The 25,270-nt window shown below is 36.6% G+C and overlaps 3 protein-coding genes across 5 annotated transcripts in view; 2 read left to right on the top strand and 1 right to left on the bottom strand.

The window, feature by feature from the left end:
• The window catches only part of CEP290 (centrosomal protein 290), a 92,995-nt gene extending 92,203 nt beyond the window's left edge, over positions 1-792 (top strand). The window contains 1 exon segment of the mRNA XM_030323337.1: positions 1-792. Coding sequence (XP_030179197.1) covers positions 1-146 — 146 coding nt within the window. The 3' untranslated portion in view covers positions 147-792.
• Positions 387-12,443, bottom strand: CB4H12orf29 (chromosome B4 C12orf29 homolog). Of its 2 annotated transcripts, none has more exons than XM_030323344.1 (7): positions 12,167-12,443; positions 9,418-9,535; positions 6,355-6,450; positions 5,505-5,621; positions 3,883-4,080; positions 2,390-2,559; positions 387-1,136 (listed from the first exon to the last, which is right to left on the bottom strand). In XM_030323344.1, exons 1-7 carry the CDS (start codon positions 12,323-12,325, stop codon positions 948-950), a joined length of 1,047 nt encoding a protein of 348 aa, XP_030179204.1. In that variant the 5' UTR covers positions 12,326-12,443; the 3' UTR covers positions 387-947. The 2 variants fall into 2 exon arrangements, with proteins under 2 accessions (XP_030179204.1, XP_030179205.1); XM_030323345.1 differs by having other exon boundaries at positions 12,236-12,443.
• Positions 12,444-18,161: 5,718 nt separating this feature from the next.
• Positions 18,162-25,270, top strand: part of CB4H12orf50 (chromosome B4 C12orf50 homolog) — a 36,821-nt gene continuing 29,712 nt past the window's right edge. The window contains exons 1-2 of one of the 2 annotated variants that reach the window (XM_030323342.1): positions 18,162-18,188; positions 18,753-18,873. In XM_030323342.1, the coding sequence (XP_030179202.1) occupies positions 18,177-18,188; positions 18,753-18,873 (133 nt within the window). In that variant the 5' untranslated portion in view covers positions 18,162-18,176. The remainder of the gene's footprint in view (positions 18,189-18,752; positions 18,874-25,270) is intronic. The other variant, XM_030323343.1, reaches the window with a different exon arrangement.

Genomic DNA, 25,270 nt, shown 5'->3' with positions numbered 1-25,270 from the left:
AAGAAGAAGTGAAAAAGAATATTCTCTTAGAAGAGAAGTTAAAAAAACTTTCTGAACAATTTGGAGTTGAATTAAGCAGTCCCGTTGCTGCTTCTGAACAGTCTGAAGATGAAGAGGAAAGTCCTGCTAATTTCCCCATTTATTAAGGACCACCTATAACTGTAGTTTTATTTATTTATTAACTTTGTAAGTTAAAACTCCATCAGGAAATCAAGTCTCTGACCTACATGATTTCCATCTCCATATCCTGTACCTTGGAAGTTTTAGTAAAATGTACTAGATATCCAATTTAAAATTAAATTGGAAATTTACTAAAATTTAGTGAATTTTAAATTTAGTAATTTAAAATATGAAATTTTAAACATTAGAAAAGTATATTTTGAAGATTTTTAAATTATGTCTGTCAAATGAGCTATGATGAATTTCTGTACATTCATAATATTTAAGTTTTTTAAAGAGTATGAGGGTGAACTTTAATAATTTTAACATTTAAAATTGGACTTTTACATATACTTACATACTTATGTGTGTTAAGACTAATTTTATATATGTACATGTATATAAACATGTTATGAGGTTACAGCTATATGTTTTGTTAAGTGTCTAGTAAGATTAAATTGTTTTTTAAATTCTTTAATCCTCAAAATTAATGATCCAGAATTGTTTAACTGCTGTTTTTAAATTACTACCCAGTAATGGTAGAATCCAACCTTTGTACAAGGTGGGAGATTACTATTACATTTTTTTAAGTTTAGTGGTTGAAATTCATTTGCTGCTTCTAAATAAAATCTTGAATAGACATTTGCAACTGGGAAATTCATTTCCTGAAATGCTAGAAGATGTATTGCTATATTAGACACTGAACCTTGAGATTTTTTACCTTCCCCACATGGCAGAATATTCAAGGTTTAAATATAATAAAGCTGTTTTTTAATTGCATTTCTAGTTTATACATCAAGTATGATATCTCTGAGTCTGCCAAATTTCTGATTATCTATTTTTGAAAGAAGATTAAACAAACTCTTAGTATCAAAGGCATGGTCATACTTGTTCAGGTTCATGTTGATAATAACGGGTTTTGAATTCATGTAAGTATCTGGAATTGGCCAGCATAAACCAAGATGATGTCGATGAACCTAAAAAGAGAAAAAGGGTATTTAGATTTTAGAATTTATTACCTTCATTCACTTCCAAATATTTGAGTGCCCACCATCTGCCAGGCACTATTTAAGGCTCCACTTTCTTACCCTTTTTTTTTCATAGCTGTTCTTCTCCTGACATATTATTTATTTACGTGTTACTGTCTATCTTCCCCATTAGACTGTGAGCTTCATGAAGGCACAGACATTGTTTTGTTGACTCTGTATTTCCAGCACCTGGAAACCTGCCAGGAACATAATCAGGGGCTCCATAAAAATATAATGGAGTCTGTTGCTGAGTGCAGAAGCTAGCCAATTGAAAAATATGGGCGGAGAGGCATTCTAGATATCATGGGATAGAATGGTGCTTTTTGCTCTGACTGCAGTTACTTAAGTATGGTTAGGACATATACAGTATGGGTATGCTTAGCAGCTGGGGATGTACAGCAGTTCCAGAAAGTGAAGCAAGGGTCCTGTCATGAATAATCTTTATGCCACTAAGCAGTTTTATGTAGCAAAGTAACATTTTCACTTACTGTGAAGAATGGACAGAAAAGGGAGAAGACTGAAAGGTAACATTTAGGAGGGTGATATAGTAAATCAAGCATGAATTTTGGCTTAACTTAAAATTAAATGCCAACTGGTTGGGGAGAAGTATATATTCAATAGATCAGAATCTTTAAGAAATAATTGTATGTAATGGAGAGAGGGGTTAAAAATGCTATCTAATGTTTTGAATTGCTGGGAGTTGGGGTTGGTATGACAAAGGTCCAATTTTGAACATTACTAATTTCAGGAACCTGTCCGAAATCGAGTAGACAAATCCAAGAGACAGAAAGGGCACAAAGTATAAACAAATTGATTCTGTAAATATTAACTGTCACCCTGGCACTTTTAACTCAAATTCTATAATCAAGTTTGGGAAGTGTGGAGTTAAACTATGCTGATTATCTCAGAGAGCATTCATGTGCAACATCCACAAGAAGGGAATATGTAATGTGCAGTTTTTCCAGACATTTTCATCACCTTAATTCTGAAGGCCATGTAGGACAACCAAAGCCCCAGAGAATGAATGCACATTGGGAAACATTATTTTATCATATAAAGAATGGTGGCATGTGAGATGAGGAAATTAAATTTCTTTACAACACATTAGAATTAACTGCAATTTGTACAGAGTATTCTCGTGCCACTTCTACTTTGTTTTAGGAACAAGACGAAATAATCCCACAAGCTATTTTTGCCATTACCTTGATTAAACAGCCATCATTGCAATGCCATACTATTCCTTCAATTTTACCCTCTCTGCAACCTTCAAACCAGGATAATAGATCATTGTGCTTCAAGGTTGGTAGATTTCTTATTTGAAATGCCCCATGTGGTATAAGAAGATGTAATGGATGCTTCTTGCTTCCTAACCCTAAATGGTAAAAATTTCCATTAGGCACATAAAGGTTTCAAAAAGAAATGAGAACATTTACTTCTCCAAATAAAAAAGCCCTTTAAAGCCTTTTAAAACATTTAGGAATAAATTTACCAAAAAGTTTAGTTGGTTTCCTGGAAGAGAGATATACCACAAGTGATCTCATTCAGAAGTGTCACCTTACCTCATTAAATCTAAATTTCACCTTCATATACTCTACACTAGGGGTCAGCAAGCTATGACCTGTGGGCCAAATCCAACCGAACACCTGTTTTCATAGTTTCAGTGGAACACAGTTATACCCATTCTTTTTTTTTTTTTTTTTTAAGCATTATATTTATTAACATAATTCCATTTGTTGTTTTGGTTTTTTTTTAATTTTTTTAACGTTTATTTATTTTGAGACAGAGAGAGACAGAGCATCAACGGGGGAGGGTCAGAGAGGGACACAGAATTTGAAACAGGCTCCAGGCTCTGAGCTGTCAGCACAGAGCCCGACGCGGGGCTCGAACTCACGGACCATGAGATCATGACCTGAGCCGAAGTCGGCCGCTTAACCGACTGAGCCACCCAGGCGCCCCTATACCCATTCTTTTAAGTACTGTTTATGGCCTTGTTTCAGAGGTATAGCCTACAGAACCTAAGTATTTATTATCTGTACTTTTACAGACGTCTGCCAACCCCTTCTCTATACCATTAGCCAAGTTCACTTATCATTCAATGTTTGCCAAACAGACACACTGGATCTCTGATAACTTGTATAATTACTATCGTAACTTCTTTATACCTGCCAATCAGTCAGCTTCTGATCTCTATACAGGATTTTCCTATTCCAGCTTTAATGTCCTTGAATCCAGCTTCATCTGCCTATCAACAGTGTACTCCCCAGTGCCCTCTGGACTTCGACTCCATTCGTCATAGTACAGATTCTAATGCTCATTATACTATTCAGTGTCAATTCTTTAATTTATTCTTAGCTATTAATACTAAACTAATTACCTAGCCATGAAAACACATAGTTTTCATTCAACTCAGTTCACATAAATTTTAAAAAACAAAAAGTTACACTTGAATAATTACCTTTCATAAATAGCTCTATAATGTTATCATAGGAAAGAATGAGAAGTTAATTCAACCTTTTGAATTAATGGTTAGAGTCATGAATAAATTTCTCCATGGACATAAATAGAAATGGCTATAATTCTCAAGGCTATTTAACTCTTATTAGTCATTTCTTTAGTGTGTGTGTTTTAAGTTGAACCCAGGAAGTTCTTTACAAGTGACAGTTACTGTAACTAAATAGGAAAAGGCTTCACTCACCATATGGGTTTCCATTAATATTTGTTCCGATAAGCTCCAGTGTTTGTTCTAGGAGATCTGATAGCGGCACTGCACTAATTTCCAAAAGACCAGGATCATCAGGATGATGCTTCAGTACCAGGGCAACTTCAAATTCATAATTAACTACAGAGGAATGCCAGCAATACTGTTTGTTGTTTTTCTCCACTGGTACCCAACCTATCAGGCAAAGAAAACACTATTACTACATTGCTGTTCTTTGGATTTAGACGTGAGGTAATTTTACTTTTGTTGTAAATTCTCAATGTTTTTTGAATGTTTATCACACACAGATTATCATTTTTTAATCAGTGATAATGTTAACAGTTTTGCTACTCAATCACAATCATTTTTTAATAATAAGGTTATTTTTTATTCTGTTGAGGAATTAACCTGTTTGGTGATTCAGTACAGAGCACTCAGCATTCCTTTACCAGAAAATTTACCTTTTCAAGAACTGAAACTTATTTATTTTTTAAGATTTCTCTCCACTTTATCTCCAGTTTCAAGGACAACAGACCATGTATTAAGTGTTCCACAATTCACTGCACTGTTCCAATATTTACTGATAATGTATTGATTCCACATGTATTGAACGTTATTGCTATTCCTCACCCAACTCCTGTTACCAGAATAGGATCCTTCATTGTGGACAATTCTTTATCAAACAATCACTAGGCTACATATGCCATTGTGACCGTCCTATCTTTGGCCTTCAGTAATCATTCAGGTGACTATAATAATTTACTGGTCCATTAGTCTCCAGGGAAACCCAACCTACTTTTATCATAATCCTGCTTTAAAAATTTAAATTTAGTTCTGCTGCACCCCTGCTTAACAATCAACTTCAGGATGAACTTCAAACTCCTTTAAATGAAATATAAACCCCTTTAAGATCTGAGCCCATTCCACATCTCCAGCCTCAACTTTTATAATGTCCTCCAGGGTCATACACCCTAAACATTCCAGCCACAGAGAAGCATTACATAAAACTTCCAAGACTCCAAATCTCTGCTCTTCATGGGAGTTTGCCTAAGCTGACCTTCTCTCTTCCCTGCCAGCTAACTTCCTGGTTCCTAAGCTTCAGTACAGATGTCCTCTCCCCTTAGAAGCCTCCTCTGAACACCACAGGCTGATCTAGAGTTCTTCCTGTTTTCTCTGACTATACCCTGTGGATGCTTTCCTTTTAGTTCTTAAATCAGACCAATATTGCATTTCCTCTCGTGTCTAAAAGATCAAGGTTCTGATCTTCATTTTTGTATTACTAGAACCTGAGTATTCTGCACATTATAGGTACTCAAGACATGCCTGCTGAACTAAACCTTAATCTGGGGTATCTTTCCATTCAGCACACTTTTGCAAAAATTTTCGCATCCCCAGAAACTATAGGTAGCAAACTAACTCAGAGAAGATTCTAAACCTGTGAGGACATTTTTAATATAAAACATCTTTATATTATTAATATAAATTAGATTCAGAAATTTTGTGTTATACAGATAAATACTATAAAGAACCAGATTAAAATTAAATTATGCAATTTCTGGATCTTTTGTTCTTTTTACAAGTAAAAACAAAAGCACATTTTAGAAAAGTTTTCATGATACCAGGAATGTGTCCATTTTCATCAGGCATCGGATTCCCATTTAATTGTTCTATTTCCTTCGCTGGTATCCAGCACTCTGGAACAGGTTTGAAGTCCTCCTCAACATTCCAAAAAAATTCTAAAATAGTTCAATAATTTTATATGTGGTGATGCTTTAAAAAAAAAATTAAAAAGACTGAATAAATTCAACGTGGGAACAGGTAGTAAACCCCATTCAGGTATCATAATTATGCTCCATCATCAACACCATGTGACTGCACTTCTCAGGGTTAGAGTATACTAGCGCTTTAAATTTTCAATTTTGAACCCACCACCATAAGTAAATAGTGCATAAAACTCTAAAGTAGCCAATGTTCCAGTATGTGTAGATTTATGATAAATTTTTAATACACTATAAGTGTGTATATATAAATATATACATGAAAGAGTGGATATATAATGATTAATGTATGTATCTACTTATAAAATACTTAGAGGCACTTTAACATAATAATTAAAAATACTGATAATCCTTTGAGATTTGTGCCTGATTCATAAAATTATGGACTTCTCTCTTAGATAACAAAACCAAAATGTGTTACTCTTTATAACATATATATATAGAAATATGTAGTTTTAATATCAACATACTCTAATGAGTCATAAAAATGTTAGGAAAACAATTTAAAATATTTTTCAATAACAACCTTACATATAAAGATACTCAATTACAATTTTCTTCTTTTCCCTAAGTGCTTAAATTTTAAGAAGGATATAATGTGTAGAATACCACAGCAAGAAATAAGCCAAAAACTATAGATTTAAATCAGAAAAAATGAAAAAAAAAAAGGAAAAGAAAAAGGCTCACTAACCTTTTGAGTTTTGTTTTGAATGTAGAAAATTTTTAAATCTTTTCTCAGCTAATTTGTTAGGTTTTCTATCTAGTCGAGCCCAAAGGTATGGCTGACCTAAAAAAATGATATTAATAATAAAAGGGAAAAGTATAAGAGGCAAACAATAAGACTTATCTTGGAAGACATTTCAGTATAAAGTTTTTCAATAAACAGTAGGGTGACCTTCCCTAAAAGCAGCAATCCTAGATAACAAAGGTAAATATGTATTCTAACAGACACCGTATGTGATGTATTCTTACCAGCAGTACCTGATGTAATAAGACTGAAGTCTTTGGTTGAAGAATGGTAAACCTGAGATAAAAGTAAATATGTAACGCTGTCATAAGGACATTCCACTGCCATATTTTATTAGCAACTAGAATTTGTGAGCAAGCTACTTCTATACTAAATGGAAACATATCCAGATTATCATATTCACACTTTTCCTGAAACGTAACTGTGTGCTCTAAGGGTTAGTTCCCAAAAATCTGTAATTAGGCTGAGCTGTTTTGCATGGCTCTGATCCCTGGTCAAGGCATGAAACAGTGATTATTAGTGATTTGTAATCATGGACCTAGAAGTTTCAGGCAGTGTGCCTGCATTCTTTACTTACAGCAGTGAGACATTAATGAGTCTTCTACCTGGTTTTAGTAAGACTCCTGGAGGGCTCTGCGGTTGAGGCTGGTTACTTAGCAGGAAGATGCATGCCTCTGTGACCAGCAGAATGTAAAATTCCTCAGCTGAGGGGTGCCTGAGTGGCTCAGTCAGTTAACCAACCGTACAACTCTTGATTTCAGCTCAGGTCATGATCTCAGTTTAAGCCCCACTTCAGGCTCTGCACTGACAGTGTGGAGCCTGCTTAGGATTCTCTCTCCCTTCTCTCTGCCTTTCTCTCTCAAAATAATAAATAAACTAAAAACAATAAAAATCCCCAGCTGAGACTCCATTTGGATTCCATTACCGAAGTGTGTTCTCTTCATACATCAGTGGTTCCTGATTTGAGAAAGTGTGTCCCATTAGGACCTTGGGGGCTGGGAGCAATGGAGAGGAGGGTCGGTGGGGAGGGTACCAACAGGTGCTTTCACCTGGTCTTCCCAGACCCTTTGCTGTGATGTACATCCTTACTTTTCATGCCCTTGATAATGCTGTGTACCCTTTACCTGCAATAAACTGAGGATTTGCAATCACTGTCATTTGGGGTCCTGTCCTGTAAGTTTTCTTTAATAATCCATTCATGCTTAACTGCCACTATTATACATCATACATAATGATGCATATTTAAGTTTTTTAATGTAAATATGAAAGCCTGAAAAATCTTTTAGTTTCTTCAAATATACTTTGAAATTATTGATTATAGTTTGTTTCAGACATTATGTATTACCTATTAACTATCCCAGTAAATAATATGAAGAACCAGATTAAAATTTATTGTCATTTCTGGTTGAACGGACCTTTTGTCCTTTTTACTACTAAATATAAAAAACTCATTTCACTCATACCCATTAAAATGGCTACTAACCAAACAAACATTTGTGTTGGTGAGGATGTGGAGAAACTGCAACCTTTGTGCACTGTGGATAGGAACATAAATCATGCAGCTACTATGGAAAACAGTACGGCAGTTCCTCAAAAAATTAAAAACAGAATTACTATATGAGCTAGCAATTCAATTTCTTTGAATATATACCCAAAAGAATTGAAAGCAGGTCTCAAGGAGATTTGCCCACCATGTTCACAGCAGCATTGTTTATAACAGCCAAAATGTGAAAGCAGCCCAAGTGTACAATGAGGGATGAATGCCACATACATGAAACTATGTGGCACACACATAAAATTATGTGGTAATACAAACATGATGTAGTATATACACACAGTGAAATGTTACTCAGCCTTAACAAGGAAGGGAATTCTGACAGGAATTACACCGCGGATGAACACTGAAATCAGCTTGTCAAAAAAAGACAAATACTGTATGATTCCAGATGTATGAGGTATCTAGAACAGTCAAAACCATAGAGACAAAGTAGAATGGTGGTTGTCAAGGACTAGATGAGGAGGAACGGTGAATTATTTAATGGGTACTGAGTTTCAATTTTGCAAGATGAAGAGTTCTGCAGATAGATGGAGGTGAGAGTAGCATAACGATGAACTGTACACTAAAATGTGTTAAGATAGTAAATTGTGTTATGTGTATTTTAATCACAATTAAAAATGGAAAAATATGCACTTCAGAAAAGATTTCCTGATAACAGGAATGTGTCTAGTTTACATTTAACTGTTCTGTTTCTCTTGCTGGAATTAAGAGGCCATTTCACTATCCTCAGGAAATCACAAAGATCATTTCTCCTTTCAATGCATTTTTTTTCCTTAACTGACAATTTCTATTTTAGTTTCTAGCTCTTAAAAGGCATTAAATTGAAATCAATTAGATATTGCCAATAGTAATAAAAACTAAGGAGTTGGCAGCAGAATCAGTGGCATAAGAACAAGGTTTAGGATTAAACATAGGTTCCATCACCTATTCAGTCATTCATTAATTATATGGTCTTGGACAAATTATTTAAGTTCTCTGAAGATCGGTTTCCGTATCTGTGAAATGGAGAGGTTACTGTGCAAATTAGAGATAACATGTATAAAGCATTTATCACATTGTCTGCCTTTAATGAGTATTAAATGTTAATTACCTTTTCCTCCCTCAAGAGAAAGATAAGTGTAACATTTGTGACTTTATTATTGTGCTATTATAGTTAGAGTGCGAAGGGTTTATGAAGGGTAAATGCCCCATTTCAGATATATATAGTTTGCAAAGTGATTAAAGATATTTGTAGGGGTGCGTGGGTGGCGTGGTCAGTTAAGCGTCCAACTTTGGCTCAGGTCACGATCTCGCGTTTCGTGGGTTTGAGCCCCTCATCGGGCTTAGAGCCTGGAACCTGCTTCGGATTCTGTGTCTCCCTCTCTCTTTGCCCCTCCCCTACTCGCACTGTCTGTCTCTCTCAAAAACAAACATTAATAACAATAATATTTGTAGTAGTTTTATTTTACCTTTATAGTTAGTAATATAACAACATGTTCCATCCACTTTTTCTGTTGGAATTGCACTGTATATATCTGCATCTAATGCCTTGTGACTTATAGTTTCAGTTGCCAAAACTTTAAATGGCTTAAAAAGAGAGAAAGAAAACTGGTTTAAGATCAACAGTCTCTACACCTTCACACATACTCCCACCTGAAATGTTCCTAATTTCACTATTTCTAAAGTATAATCTCTTGCTTACCTTTCAAGACAATTTAAAAACATTTGTCCCGTGAAATTCTCATGAATCACCTTCCTTTCTATCACAGCAATACCTGTTTTCTCACACAGATTTGCAATTACTCATGTTTCTTTATCCACCATAATGAGCTGACCAGGAACCGTGTCCTATGCAGCACTGTATCCCTAGCACAGACTGTCATCCACTTGACAACTTGACAATTATTTGCTAAATGCCTTCTATGGGTCAAGTAAGCATTGTCCTCCACACTAGGATATATAGAGGTTAATAAAAAAAGAATACCTGCCTTTGGTAGAACTTTCATTTGAATGAGTGGGAAAATAGTAACAGAATGTGTAATACAATGTCAGGTATTTATAATTGATGCTAAGAAGAAAAACAAATGGGACTCTTTCAGCTTTAGCAGTAAATTGCAAAACTTACGGTTTTCCTACTGTCAGGAAGAGCCGCCAAGACCAACAAGAATGGAGGAAAAGACAGTTTCTGCGATTCCTACCAACTTTTTATCTGTAACTTATTTTTATTACTGAGAAAGACTTAAGCCGCCATTTTACAGTATAAATTAACATTCAACTTTCATGTGATAAATACTGCACAATACTGGTGTGTACAGGTTTAAAACTAGTATGTGGAAGTACTATTTCAGAGTCAGGTAGACTTAGGAAATTAGCACCATTCTGTTCCTGACTCAGTACTTTCAAGATAAAACAATGATCGGGGATTTATCACTAACTTCTGCAATTAGTAGCAGACGATATCAATTTAACCTGTGGTAACAGAAGAGAGGAGGTTTGGCCCAACAGCAATGTTTGTGTGTTTTCAAATTTACCAACGATCCTACGGAGGAGATTACTCTGATGGAGCTCTTGTTGAGTCCCCAAATATTCCTTCCATAAGAATCAATTTTCAACCACTCTTTGCTAGCAACATGTCCAAAAGACAATGTAAGATACCAAAGGGTACACAAAGTTCCCCGTCTCATTGAAGTCTTTAAACTGTGACTGGAAAAACAAGGCATGTATGTTTAAAAAGTAATAGTAAATGTCAACTGAGTGATCCTCTACAACTTCTGGGTGGAAGAACTCACTGGGATAACTAAGATGATCAAAGATTTCAGAGAAGGTCTGATTCGAAAATCCTGAAAGTAATCCAGGCAAAGTGCACAGCCTGAGCAAAAATAGACAAGACTGTGCCCGGAGTGTTCACAGGATGAAACACTTTATTCAAATAGAGACTTCCCTTTAAGGAAGCAAGTCTGTCACAAACACACATGGCATTTTCTGCTGCACTGAGCCCAGGCACCTCATGGTAGGTCCAACAGGCACTTCAAGAGTAGAATGGACCTGATTAATGGGAAGCCTTGAATTACAGTTAAGGATTTGGATACTATGCTATAAATAATAGTGTAAGCTAATCTTAACTACAGAGGGACATGAACAGGGGCTTATTTTTCCGGGTGTAGGGTCCTTTTACAAACTACATGCCTCCACCCCCAACGTACAAAGTTGAGAATCGCAGCTAGAGTGAATCACTACTTGGTTTGTTATGACTAAAAAAATACAAGTTTGGCAACTACTGCTACAGACATTTACTAGTTAACTGCAGGGTTTTGACTAGGGAAGACCCTAACAATGATCATTCTGGATGGCAATAAAGAACGATTAGGCAGTGCCATAAACTGTGCATAAACTATTAAGAACTATAACAGCAATGGCACTAAAAAGAATGTTATAAGGTAAAAAGTGTCAAGGTGAATGGAAAATTGGCACAAAAAGGTTCCAAGGTTCATTCTTTAATTCAACAAATATTCACCCAGTGCCTACTACACGTCAGGTCCTAAAAATCGGGACTAGAAACAAGGCAGTCTCAAAACAAAAACACATGTGCAAACGATGTAAAGGGGGGTGGGAGCCTATGCCAAATGCACATGATGAATTTTGTATGATGAGTTCAAAGTACTCAATATCTGGGGATTCTGCCATCAAGGACTTTCCTACATATTAAAGAATTACCCTGATACTGGCTACTAATCATTCACCAGTACTTACTAAGGTCCCTCGATGTGTAAAACCCAGTGCTGAGAGAAACACCCAGAGATGGGAACACTAGTTAGAATCAAGCAGGTAATTACTGGTAACAATACGTGAGATCTGATCTTTAGTGACCTAATTAGGCTAGTTGTCAACACCACCATGGTTCCTAGGTTAGAACTGGCAAAGCAAGTCTTCTACAATCTCCACTTTGTCACCACATTCTTGAAAGTAGAAGTTTGGACTGCGGTGATTATGCGAATCTTAAAGGGTCTTCCCCAAAAAGGTGGTAACCTGAGAAAAGGAACACTATTTAAGATGTGGGCTTTCAATTTCCATAAGACGGCAAGTTTGAATCGCCTCATCAGAAAACTTCTCTCGTAGATTCCCTCCCTTGCAGCTAACAAGGTACGAGAACCTGGAGCTCGGGGAGTAGAGACCCGTATCCCAGACCTCCCCAGCGAAAATTGCAAAAAAGCTCCCGACCTGCAGGGCGGCTCTATAGCGCCCGGCAGCCCCTGCGCGGCCGCTCCACGGGGCCGCACACCTCGGTACCTGATGCTCCCTTTTGGTGGAGGGCTCCTCTTTCACCTCCGTCACAAACACACATGGCATTTTCCGCTGCACCGAACCTAGGCGCCTCATGGTAGGCCCAAAAGACAGTGCGAATGCTGAGCTCGTTTCCAAAACAGCACCCCGGCCAGGAGAGCGTCCCCTGCAAACAGCCGCCGTGCTCAAGCCACGCACACTGCGCGCCCAAGCACGGCGGCAACGCCCCCACGTCCCCCAACGCCAAGCGTGTGGCGGAGACGCACGCGTAGAAGCGGCCACCTGACCGCGGCGCCTTCTGGGACTTGTAGTGCGAAACCCAAAGTACCTCCGTATGCACTCCCGCGAGCGTTGGTCCGGTGTTACCATGAACGAGATCCGTTTTCTGTGTTGTGTGTACTTAACCACACTGATGATAACTGATGTAACTGATGATATTTATGAAAATTAAATGATATCAAGTTATAAGTAAAGAATCATTTCAGATGGCGATTTAACACCATTCTGGTGAAAGCTAATTGCTTGTTTTCTTTAATAAGTTCCTCATTGAAGCATTATAGAAGTTTAGAAATATCCAGAGACATTTCAAGTCCTAATGGAAACATATTTCCCAAGAGGAGTGCTAGAAAACGCTACAATTAAAACACCTGGGAAACCACCCCTCATAGTAATACAGTTTGGATTACGCCTCATTGTGCAGCATAGTATGGTCGAAATTGGTTCTGATGTTCTTTCCTGAATGCAAAGTTTAGCATTAGACTAATCCAAAACCCGATTTCATTGTCAATTTTTTTCATAGGAATCTCATTTATCTTCAGTATGAGCTCCAAAAGAATCCAAATGGCTTGAGTTGTTGGGAGTCAGTCAGCTGCAGAGCTAAAAACAGCTTTATTTGACTTAGTGCTTAAAAGAATATTGGAGGGTAAGTGATAAATTAATGATTGAATAAAATATTAAATATTTAGTAATAGTAGCCTTTCTGTCTTGTTGAGGCTAGTAGTCTTACCAGTGAAATTTTGACTACTGCCATTTTTATTTGCTTGGACAAGACCCACGTCTCATTTCTATAATTGTGTTATCGGCAAGAACCGTAGAGTCCAGCATTTTCCTGACTTAGCCCTTGGAAAAAAATATCTATATATAAAAGAGGGTTTCCAAAGAATAAAATATCCACCCCCCCCCCAAAAAAAGCGCTTTTTTTAATTACTGGATTCACAGAGGAAGAGAAAAGAGATTTGCCATTTCAAAGTATTTACTTCCTCTTCTATCTTTTTCTCCTAGGAAAACACAAAATGGCCAAATATATAAGGGACAGGGGCGAATAGAACACCTGATGCTGGCCGTGAGCTATTGGGACCAGACACTTAGTATTGTATAGTTAAGCATCAGTGATTTTCTGTTCTTCCAGAGGAATCCTAACAAGCAGCTTGTTTCATTGGTCTCAAGGGAACAACAATTAAATAACCCTCACAACTATCAACTGCCATTTCCCAAACTGCCACAGAATCTTCTAGATCCAACATTACGTCATTTCTGAGAGGGATCATCTTCTAAAACATTCTACTTGCTGTTTGAATAGTGGCAGCAAGGCTAACCATTCCTCAGGAAACACTCTATTTCCACTGCTTTGATTTTATCAGTGCTTGGAGCAAAGCCTTTGGCTGAGACAGAGGAGCCCAGGTTAGGGGAGAGACACAGTTCCAATTCACAGTTACAAATGGGGCTCCTATTCTAATGGGTAGCAGCCAATAGCTTTGCCTGATTCTCATAAACCTGAAGAGCCAGCAAGGAGTTACTACCAGCCCCTGTACTTAGAGTGGTATTATTGGATCACAAACTGAAAGACTTTCTTCTCTGACTGATGTGTTAGTGACCAAAGATGAAAGACACTCAATGTGAGTCTACCTTGGCCAACACAAAATACTTACAGAATTTTCAGGCCTACTCCCAGTGGTGGAGACAAATTTCCCATCACTCTTCATTACAGGGAGTAAAAATTCTCTTGAGTATGGTCACAGCTTTTCCTGAAAGACTAGAGTGAATTTCACATCAGGAAAGAAGTGAATAAGGGGGGGAAAAAAAAAAAGAAGAAAAGAAAAGAGAGTTTTGTTTAAAAAAAAAAAAAGAAGAAATTAAAGCTCCATGCTAAAGACTACCAAAATATACAGATCTATTTACTGTTCTTTGCAATAACAAAACAAAAATTCCCATCATGGTTTGACCTGTTTTTGCTGTGTCTAATGGAAATGTAATTGTCCCCAACAAACTCTAAAAGGTAAAAACCTTTTTTTTTTATCCTTTCCCCTATGTTAACCATGATGTTGCATGTAATCATGCAATAATGGTGTTTGGTAACAGTATTTGGAAATAATCCATGCAGCTAAAAGCCCATAGGCAGAGAGAGAATTTATCTGGAGGAAAAGACCACTGAAAGATATTTCTTAGAGATGCTGCTCTCAGTAATTTAGGTGCTTAAAATGAATACTTTGTTGTTCTAGAGTTAGAAAATAGAGCAAAACAGAAAGCAAGATATTAAGGTTTTTTTTAAATATATATCTTTGCTAATATTTTCAAGGGTTTAGCCAAGTCTTTATTCTCTACTTCTTCACTTAAATACTACCCATTATTTTTACTTTTTTCTATTTACAGTTATAGGCACACAACTCTTTTCTAAATTTTATTTTATTTCTTAGATTTTACCTTAAAGTATTAGATTCAGAGAGTTCATACCAATTAGTCTGTTTTACTTAACGAAAATGGGAATCCATGTATCTTTATATTATTAATTTCCAATTCAAAGTACCTTACATTTTAAAAATACATTTTGATCTACTAAACTGTCATCTCTATGGCATCTTCTACATCACCTACTATGAATAATTTTATTAAATTTTGCTACATTTTAGTTCTTTTAGTAAAAAAACTAAGATGAAGAAAGATCTCTAACTGCTGATTGAAATGTCTCATTCTGGGAATCAGAGTACTTCACCTTGTCTTCAACAAATTCTCAAAATTTACAGACACTCTGGAACCTTTCTGCTATAGGAAGAAGTTATTCCTCCTTTTATGATGGATGAAAAATGAATGAATATAGCTACAAGATGAATAAATAGTCCAGCTTATTTCCAGGTACCTATTAAAATAACACAATCTGAATGATTTTTTCCCAATTCATTGGATAGCAGTAAGTATATATTTAAATAATTTTATTTATTATCTTGGAGTATAGATAGTATATTTACATATTTTAAAAATGTGTTTTTTTTCTAAACCATATATAGAAATGAGAATTTAGAAAACAGCTATTTACTTGTGAAATACTTAATATTTTTGACTATGAAATTAGGAACTAGTTTAAGTCCCATATTCAATCAGAACATTAAAAGATAAATATTTTATTTTTACTAGCCTATTTGGTTAATATACTAGAATTGAGAAAGAAAGACCATACAGAATTCACTAAGATAGGCTGGCCTGCAGTTACGCGTGAGGTCAGTTATGATGAGCAAACAATGGATTAGGTAACAATGAGGAAAATTCTGGAAGTTTCAGTTTGTGTGCTTACTAGCAACCACATTCAACATTTCTGCAAAGCTAGAGAAGGTATCTTCTAATTTAAATTTCTTTAAGAATTATCTATTGTGTAATATACTGTCAACAGGAGGTCAGTTTTAAAGGAATACTACTGATAGCCTGAAAGACTGTGGAAAAGAAATTTTCCCCCCTTACACACTGATAGTTCTCATATTTGCATTCCTGCAATTCTTATATTAAAAAACATTGGATTAGCAGCAAGAGAGTTGAAAATGGCAGAAGTTGGGAATGACTGCTATTTCTTTTTTAATTCAACATGCATAAAGGTAAATATTGTACAATTTATGGTACTTCACATGCTTAAGCTTTTTAGTAGAATGAAGGAAGATAAGGCAATAATTTGTATTGCTGAGTCAAATTTATTATTTTCCTGCAAAATATTATACATATTTTCAATCTGAAGTAAAAGCTTATCATGTATTTTTGACATATTGAATTTCTCTAAGGAAATTAAAATTATTATTTGTTTACAATTGTTAAATGCCTATGGATTTTTTGTCTTCATGTCTCGTTTTGCCTATATAATGGCTCATTGAGACATCAGATTTTTAATACTGAAACATATTGAAACATTGTATGATACATCATATTGTTACGGTTAGTGTGATTCCAATCATATAAATTCAAAAAGTTAAATTCACCTTACTATCAAACTTAGTTTAATAAATCTAATTGATTTCCTATTTGAAATTTATTAACCCAATTACTGAATTTTTCCCTGTTGACATTTAACAGCATATGATAACGTGGAAAAAGGAAAAGAAGTAATATAAACAAATTAGCTAAATATGAATTCAAGTTTTTAAGGCTAAAGGGGAAAAATATTTAAGAGATTAGAATTAATGGATCTCACTGAAACCAAATAAATGTAGAAACTTGGAGCTTCATGTTCATGCCAAAATGAAAGACACAATGAATGTGATTTAAAGTGTTTCATCTCTGCTAGGAAAACTGAATGGGTTCAACCTCTTTGACCCTAAGAATTAAATCCACTTCAATTGCCTGTCCCCTTATAATTAAACATAGACATGATAAATAATAATAGAATTTCTATTCCATATGTGCAGAATTTTGTCTGTTTTACTGCTGTATCCTCAAGTACTTAGCACAGTAATTTATGGGTGGTAAATTCTTACTAAATAATTAAATTATTAAATAACAATAATAATAGCAACCACAATACCTTCCTCACGTAATTTTTACAATCTGTGAAGAGGGCATTTTATTCCTTTCATACAGATAAGGAAACTGAGGCACAGAAAGAATGAGTAATGTATTAACTTTGTAACTATGGACAAGTAATGGAACCAAGAGTTCAAATACTGGTTTATCTAGCCCCTGTCCACTATCCTATACTACGAGATCCACAAGTCCACTTTTAAAAAGGGGAAATAGTGAAGACAGGAGTAAGAGGGTAATAAAAGATAAGAAAAAAACATGGAACATGTGCCAAAAGAGAATTCAATGGAATATTTTTGTTGTATGTGACATACCTCTCTGTCAAAAAGATAATGGCCCTGCAGTTTCTCCAACTGTGGACCTATGTGTAAAAGATGCAGACTAAAAAAAAAAAAAAAGCAGTAGCATCCCATTAAAATGATCCACATTTGCTTTTGTTGGTATATAAAGATGTTTATATATGTATTGGCGCAATTGTTCATCTCTGTAGACCAAGGGCATAAAGCGCAGAGATTTATTGTAGCATAATGTGGTAATTCCCTAAAATTCCACAATAATATAAAGTTTAAGCTCCATTCACTTCCCCTGTAGAAACACACTTAACAGTATCTCCATAGACTAAGAAAACATTATCTAATAAAGGGATTGATTAATGGAGATCATCTTCACAATTAGAATATGACTGGTGTTTCTTAAAAACAAGACAAACAAAGAACTGGCTTTTTCCAGAAAGAGAAATTAAATTGTTCTGTCATTGGATTGTGATTAAAACTATCACTGCTTTCATATATCTACTCTTAGTGAATAATATGGACTAACAGATAACAAAAAGTAGCAATTTATCAGTGACTTGTGGCATGTTGTACTATTTAATCGTTATATTATCAGTCTCTCACTAAAATTAAACACATTTGCTAAAATTTAGACCTATGACTTTGTTTTGTAGTATTTTTTGTGATTCTAATTTGATCTAGTCATATTTTCTTTAATTAATTAGCAACCTACTGTTGTTGAACACTAACGCCAGTATGTTGAGTTTGCTATACTGTTTGCTTGTTTCTTTTAGGGTTCCCAGTGCCGATTCCGACACTGTGAAGAGGCCCTTGGCAGTGACACTGTGTGCTCATTATGGAGAGAGGGAAAATGTTTAGATCCACTTTGCAGATTTAGACACATGGAAATGCAGGTAGAATTACGCACCATCATGTTTATTAAAAGGATCTCCCTTCAATAATATTGAAATGTACACTCTTACAACACAATAGAGAAAAAATGATTCTTTCTTCCACTACTTAATTTTAGGCACTTTGCATGTTGCTCAATTTAAATTCTTATAAAAATGGAGGACTATATTTTAGAAATATCCATTGCATCTTTTTTTTTTTTAACGTTTATTTATTTTGGACAGAGGGAGGCAGAGCATGAACGGGGGAGGGTCAGAGAGAGAGGGAGACACAGAATCGGAAGCAGGCTCCAGGCTCTGGGCCATCATCAGCCCAGAGCCCGACGCGGGGCTCGAACTCACGGACCGTGAGATCGTGACCTGGCTGAAGTCGGACGCTTAACCGACTGCGCCACCCAGGCGCCCCTCCATTGCATCTTTTAAATAGCAGAGTTTAGAAACACTGAAAGCCAGAAAACACACATGATCCTAAATCAGTAATCGTGATAGTTTTGTCACATGTAGCACGTTGTATTTATTTTGAGTATGGCACCTGATCATTACATTTCCCCCACCTCCTTTGTCTAGCAAAACTGCAGCATTTCATGCTTCTGGGAAACTCAACCTCTTGGTTGTGTGAAGATCAGTTGTATCTTTTATCACAGCAAACCTCGAAATATCAATGGATTATTTTTGCCACCAAGTAGCAGTGAGTATATTTTTTTAATAACATGGACATATACCTATAATCTGGTTTTGGATTAGCAGTGTAGAATGACAGATTAAATTAAGTATGGCAAAATGAATGTGATTTAATAGCCAATGGATAATTTGGGATGACTCTAGAATCACGAGATAAGGCTTAGAATGAACCATCAAGTAACTGCCAAGATGAAGTGAACAAAGAGCAAGTTAAACTTTCTCGGTGCACGGCTAAAGTGGACTGGATTCACCTGAAAGTGAAATGACTACTGACCTCACTAGGCAGAAGGAAATTGTGTCTCAGCAAAGCATCTTTCAACTGGAGCCAAGCTTGGCTATCATGCCTCACTGTTGCTCCCTGTGAATGTGCAGAAACCTATCTTATAAGGGGGCATGCTCTGGGATGCACACTTCAGCTTCTAAAAGAACAGCTGTACATGTGGTTCTTCTTAAGCTTCAGTTGTGGAGAAAACGCAATCCCATTGCTGCAAAAGCTGTGGCACAATTCAATCTATATAGATGATACTGAGACTGCTTTGTGGTGAATGTCAACCTAAGTTCTGGGAAGGGGATACAGAGGACATGATACCCCAAAACAGTTAGTGGCAAGAAGCTTGCTTAAGGAGTTGGGATAGTCAGGTTTTCCTAGTGCTATAGCTCTACACAAGTCTCCTGCTATGGCCAATGGAATCATTTTAGAAATGAGCTTATAGGTTATCAGTCCTTTAGGATTTGAAAAATTGGCTTCAGATAATCCTTGGCAAATGGTAAAAATTAGGTCCTCTACCTTCTTTTGGAAAACTCTGACCTCATGGCATTAATCATATATACAATACCTTGATCAACAATTCTCTTCCTCACTAGACTGCAAACATCATAAGGATGGAGATCATAACTAGTTTCCTCACCAGTGCTCTCTGCAGTGTCTGGAGCACAGATATTCAGTAAAATTGGATGTATAGATAGATGGATGGGGGATGGACAAATGACTGGAAACTACTGGGTACCTACTGTAGTGAAAGTTATTGTACCTACTAAGTGATCAACTTCGCTTCATTGGTTTACATAGAGTATGATTTTATTTCACTAGGAATGTTGTACTAAATTCCTTCTACATAGTTAATACTCTGCTTCTTAGTGGTCTATGATAAAATTACTATTTTTCAAACCAGTTCTTTCAGGACTAGAGGAAAACAGACTGTGTCTCTGTACAAAAGAAGGGTACAACTGACAATTATTGGGCTCCTCATTGTTAGAAATGCCCTGAGCTAAATTCTGTAGGGATTACATGTTTTTTACTCTAATTTTTAGACATAGAATCTGGTGGCTAAAGGTAACTTCTGGCTTTTTTGGAAGTCTTAATTTCTTCAACAGGTATCAAGACTGAGTCTGACTCTTAGAGTAAGCTTTCCTCTCTCTCAATAGAATCAAGACCAGATCCATGCACTGGGACCAAAGCCTAGGCATTATACCTTCATTGTAAGAGGGATAAGTGAGTTTCATAGGCTGCTAATACCCTGCTTTCTCATACCTCCTTCCTCTATAGGCACAAGAGGGAGCCCCATACACCCATAACACTCTCCACACACCCTCACACACAACCCTTATCTGTTTTGAATTCACCAGGACCAATTTCATTCTGCCCTTTATTTCCATTTATCTGAGTTTATTTTTGAACAATAAAAACACTCCTGTGTTTATTATTTGCTCTCATACCACTACCATACAACACTTTAGATGTTGTGGATGTTTCCCACATCAATGATTTTTTTCCAAGCAACACTCTACACCACCATCTGGTGTCCTACAATTCAGTTCTAACACTACTAGGAGTTAACACAGAGCCCATGGGTTGAGGGCTCCCAAAAGACTCCCCCACCCAAAAAACTACTTCAGATGTCAATCAAAAGTAGTAGATCCCCAGGCTACTCAAACTCCTAACTGGGCTACAAATTGGAGGTTTCCATGATCTCCCTCCTCAGCTTCCATCATCTGCTAGAATAGTTCACAGAACTCAGGGAGCTAATTACTTGTGTTGACCAGTTTATTTTATACTATAGGAAATCATAAAGGATACAGATGAACAGTCAGATGAAGAAGTACATAGAGTGAGGTCTGGAAGGATCCAGAGCACAGGAACTTCTTTTGTGGAATTGGGGTGTGCTGTCCATATGCAGATGTGTTCACCAATTTGGAAGCTCTTCTAATCCCATATTTTTGGAATTTTTGTGGAGGCTTTTATTGTGCAGACATGATTATTAACTCAATATCCAGCCCCTCTCCCCTTCCTAGAGGATGGGGAGGAGAGGGCTGAAAGTTCTAAGCCTCTAATTATGGCTTGACCTTTCTGGTGACAACTCCCTTTCCTGAAGGTATTAGGAAACCACCCAGAGTCATCTCTTTAGAGCAAAGGACTCTCCTATCACCCAGGAAATTTCTGAGATTTGAGTTCTATGTCAGGAAGCAAGGTCAAACGCCAAATATTAGAACAAAAGATGCTCCCCCCATACTGTTGTTATTTATGAAATTACAAGGAGTTTAGGAGCTCTGTTCCAGGAACTGGGGATAGAGACCAATATATATGTTTTCTATTATTTAATATCAGTGAATACCAGAAAGCCCATCTCTCAATTGACTCATGTCTATCCTTATTTGGTCCCTTGCATCCATGCCTCCCCAACTTTCCATTATCAGCAGGATTCTTCCTCAACTTCCTCTCTGAACTTTCCTTTCATCTTCATATCTAACGTAAGCATAATTTTCTTCTCCAGACCCTACTTCTCCTGCAGCACTTTGCCAAATGGTGGCTGTTTTTTTCTCCCAGCTCTCAAGTAGCATTTGACCTGGAGGTGAGGTAGAAGGTTTCCTTGGTCCTTACTGCCAACTTCAAATTGCTCTCTGTCCCTTCTCCCTAAAGCCATCCAGCTTGTATTTCATGCCAACAGATTATTAACAGCCAACAGTGTTGCTGGTTTGTTTTTTTTTTTTTTTTTTTTTTTTTTTTTTTTTGCCTCTGTTTACATCCATCCAGGTCTCTCCTTGTTTTTCAGAAGTCTGAACTCCTGGCTCATTGTCCTCACATTGTACTCCTGTGTCAATTCTTGGTGATTTCAATATATAAAAATATGATATGTACATCACCCTAGCCTCTCAGTTCCTTGAACTCAATTCCTCCACTGATCTTTTCTTCCCCATCTAAGTCACTCTCTCTTAGTCATAACCAAATGCTAATTACCACCACGTACCCCATGATCTCGATTACATGCATTTCACCCTATGACTTATTTTCTATTTCAGTCCCTCCAGAATCTTGAGGTAAACAATGCTTCAAGTCCACTGGGACCTTCAATTCATTGTTTGTACCATCTTTTCACAATCCCTTACCCCCCAGATATCTTCTCGAACCTCAATCTAGTAATCTGTCCCTTGCATACAACTTCTACTCTCTTGCTACTTTCTGCCTTCACTGTACTTGCTTAGCAACCATAAACACAACTTGCCACCTACTCAGTTCCTGAATCTATCACAGCTGAACATAGCTTTGGTAAAATATGTAGGTGTGCTTATTGAATTAAATTCATGACCACAGACCTCAAATGAGACCTTAATGCTGACTGCCAGTCATACTACACAATACTTCCCCAGTTCTTCTACATTCTCCTAGACCTTCGTTTCATACCTTCCTCCTTCCTTAAACCTCCTATCCCCCCACCCACCTTAGGTGATGACCTTACATCTGACTGAACTGAGAAACTTTAAGTAATGAGGATAGCCTCCACAGATTTCCATCACTATACTCATCTATTAGAATGTGTACTTGCCTTTTCCCTACTCTTACCAAAGATGAACACCTAGCCAAAGGCTATCTTTCCATTTATTAACTACATCTTATCTACTCTGGTCTACTCAAGAACACTGATGCAACAAGTCTTTCCTCTGTCTTCTATATCATTTTTTTTTCATTTTTATTGGATCATTCCTATCAGCATACAAGTATATATTTATTTCTCTAATTATTAGAAAAAATACTCCATTCTCTTGATTCATTCTCTCACAAGCTACAACCCCATATTTTTCTTTCCCTTTGTAGCAGTTCTCCTCAAAACGGTTATCTATTCCTGCTGTTATCAGATCCTCCCCTCCCATTGTCTCTTAATCCTAAAAAGGCTTTTCAGCCCTTTCACCAGTGTTATACAAATTGTTAAATCCAGTGGTCAATTCTCAGTCTTTACATAACTTGAACCATTAGCAATATTTGATGCGATGCTATACTTAAAAAAATTTTTTTTCTAATGCTTGTGTACCTAGTGCTCTATTTTCACTCTCCCTTGTTGATTTTTCCTCAACTTCTTACATGTGGAATGTTCTAGGAGATAGTCCTTAGTTCTCTTTTCTGTCTATTCCCTTGGTAATCTCATATCTCACATCCAATCCATACAAAAATCCTGTTTACTTTCTTAATATATCCAGAGTCTGCCTTTTCTCATCATTCCTGCTACTCCCACCCTGGGCCATGCCACTACCATCATCTGATGCCTGAATTATCGCAACAGCCTCTTAACTCTTCAACTCTTGTCCTTCTATGTCTGTTCTAAGCACAGTTGCCAGAGTGATACGCTCAGATGTCATACTTCCAGTGGCTTTTCATTTAATTCAGAGTACAAGCAGAGTCCTTACAGAGGCTTACATGACCCTAGTTGATTTGATGCCTGTTGATTCTGAGTTTATCTTACATAACTCTTTTACTTGCTCACTCTCTCCAACCACACTAGTTCCCTTGCTTTTCCCTGCTTTAGGGGCTTTGCATGAAATTCTCTTCTGTTAATATCTTTATGGCTAATTCCTTTACCTCTTCAAGGCTTTCCACAAAAATGACCTATTAATGAGGTCTAATCTAAACACTCTTCTTGGAATGTAGTCAGCCTTATCACTTCCTCCCTACACATTTCCAATATTCCTGGCCTTGCTCTCCATTCTTTTTGAGATACACACACACACACACACACACACACACGTTTCAGATACAGTAGAAGTTCCTTGTTTACTACATCTATTGTTTCTTGTCTGACTCTGCCCTATAGAGTGAAAGTTCCATAACAGCAGGACTCTTTATTTTGTTCACGATGAATCCCAAGCACTTAAAGAAGGAACATAATATTACCCTTCACACAGTTGCCAATTCCACCCTAGGATGTCCTGAGCAGTATGGATTTGTGTTAAGTAGGCAACTATTTTCCCTCTGCCCAGACACATTTCTGTTCTATAGGAAAGAAGATTTAATTTCCAGAACTGAATTAACAAATTTAAGGAATTAACATACTTGTTTGAGTTATGTATTGAACTACCATATCATCTGTTCATTTAAAAAATATTTCAACTCCTCAATAAGAATAATTTGATTTTCTGTAAACCTAATCTTTCCTACAGTATTTCCAGGACACTGATCTACCAAGGTTCACATTAACCAAACTAGGACAATAATCTTCTTACATTACACAAATTTACAAGGTTATACCTTTATTACAATCCACCTTTTTATGTTTCAGTAAGGGCATATGATTATAAATTCAGGGTGGGATTATGACAACTTTTTATAGTAAAATGTAAGTATCTGCTCACACATAGCACTGTGGAGTTTATGTATAATGTTGTCTCTTAGGTTAAAATAAGGGAAAATTTAGATATTTATTTTTAGGAGCGAGAGAGAGAGAGAAAGCTAGCGCAAGCAGGGGAGGGGCAGAGGGAGAGGAGGGAGAGAAAGAATCTTAAGCAGGCTCCTTGCCCAGCACACATGGCACTTGATCTAAGGAACTGTGAGGTCATGACCTGAGCCAAAATCAAGAGTTGGGCACTTAACCGACTGAGCCACCCTGGTGCCCCCCAAATTTAGATATTAAATGTGCAAACTGTAAAACTTTCTAGGGCTTCTGCTTGAGAAATTGAGACCCATCATGGGCTGGAGCCACAGCCATGCTATCTGAGTCACCAGCTGTGCTCTTCCAGAATGAGCTGCTTGCCAAAAGCAATTTTTCAATATGTGATTTGCCACTGTATATCTTTAAGCACTAAGTGCAATTATCAAAAGTTCTACATATTTTGTCTGAGAATATAAAACTGCCAGTTAGTCTTTTGCAATTTAAAATTTAACCTGCTAGCAAATTAAAAAACGTTTTGGACTCTTTTGAAAGAGACTTCATTTAAATGTTGCTAAACCAGACATTTAAAAAAGAGGTCTAATCCCTCTGGTTACCATCCTCAAATTTAAAAGCAAATAGCTAATAAACTAAATCATAATGCTAAGAAAACATAATTCAGTTGATATTTGCTATAATTATAAGAATTTTCTAGGCATTTCTGAGTACATATTATATTTTCTTTGCAAGCATGGTATGTATGTGCTCTTT

Source organism: Lynx canadensis, chromosome B4, assembly GCF_007474595.2.
Source record: "Lynx canadensis isolate LIC74 chromosome B4, mLynCan4.pri.v2, whole genome shotgun sequence".
In the NCBI taxonomy this organism is placed as follows: domain Eukaryota; kingdom Metazoa; phylum Chordata; class Mammalia; order Carnivora; family Felidae; genus Lynx; species Lynx canadensis.
This window is presented reverse-complemented; position numbering and strand designations above follow the sequence as displayed.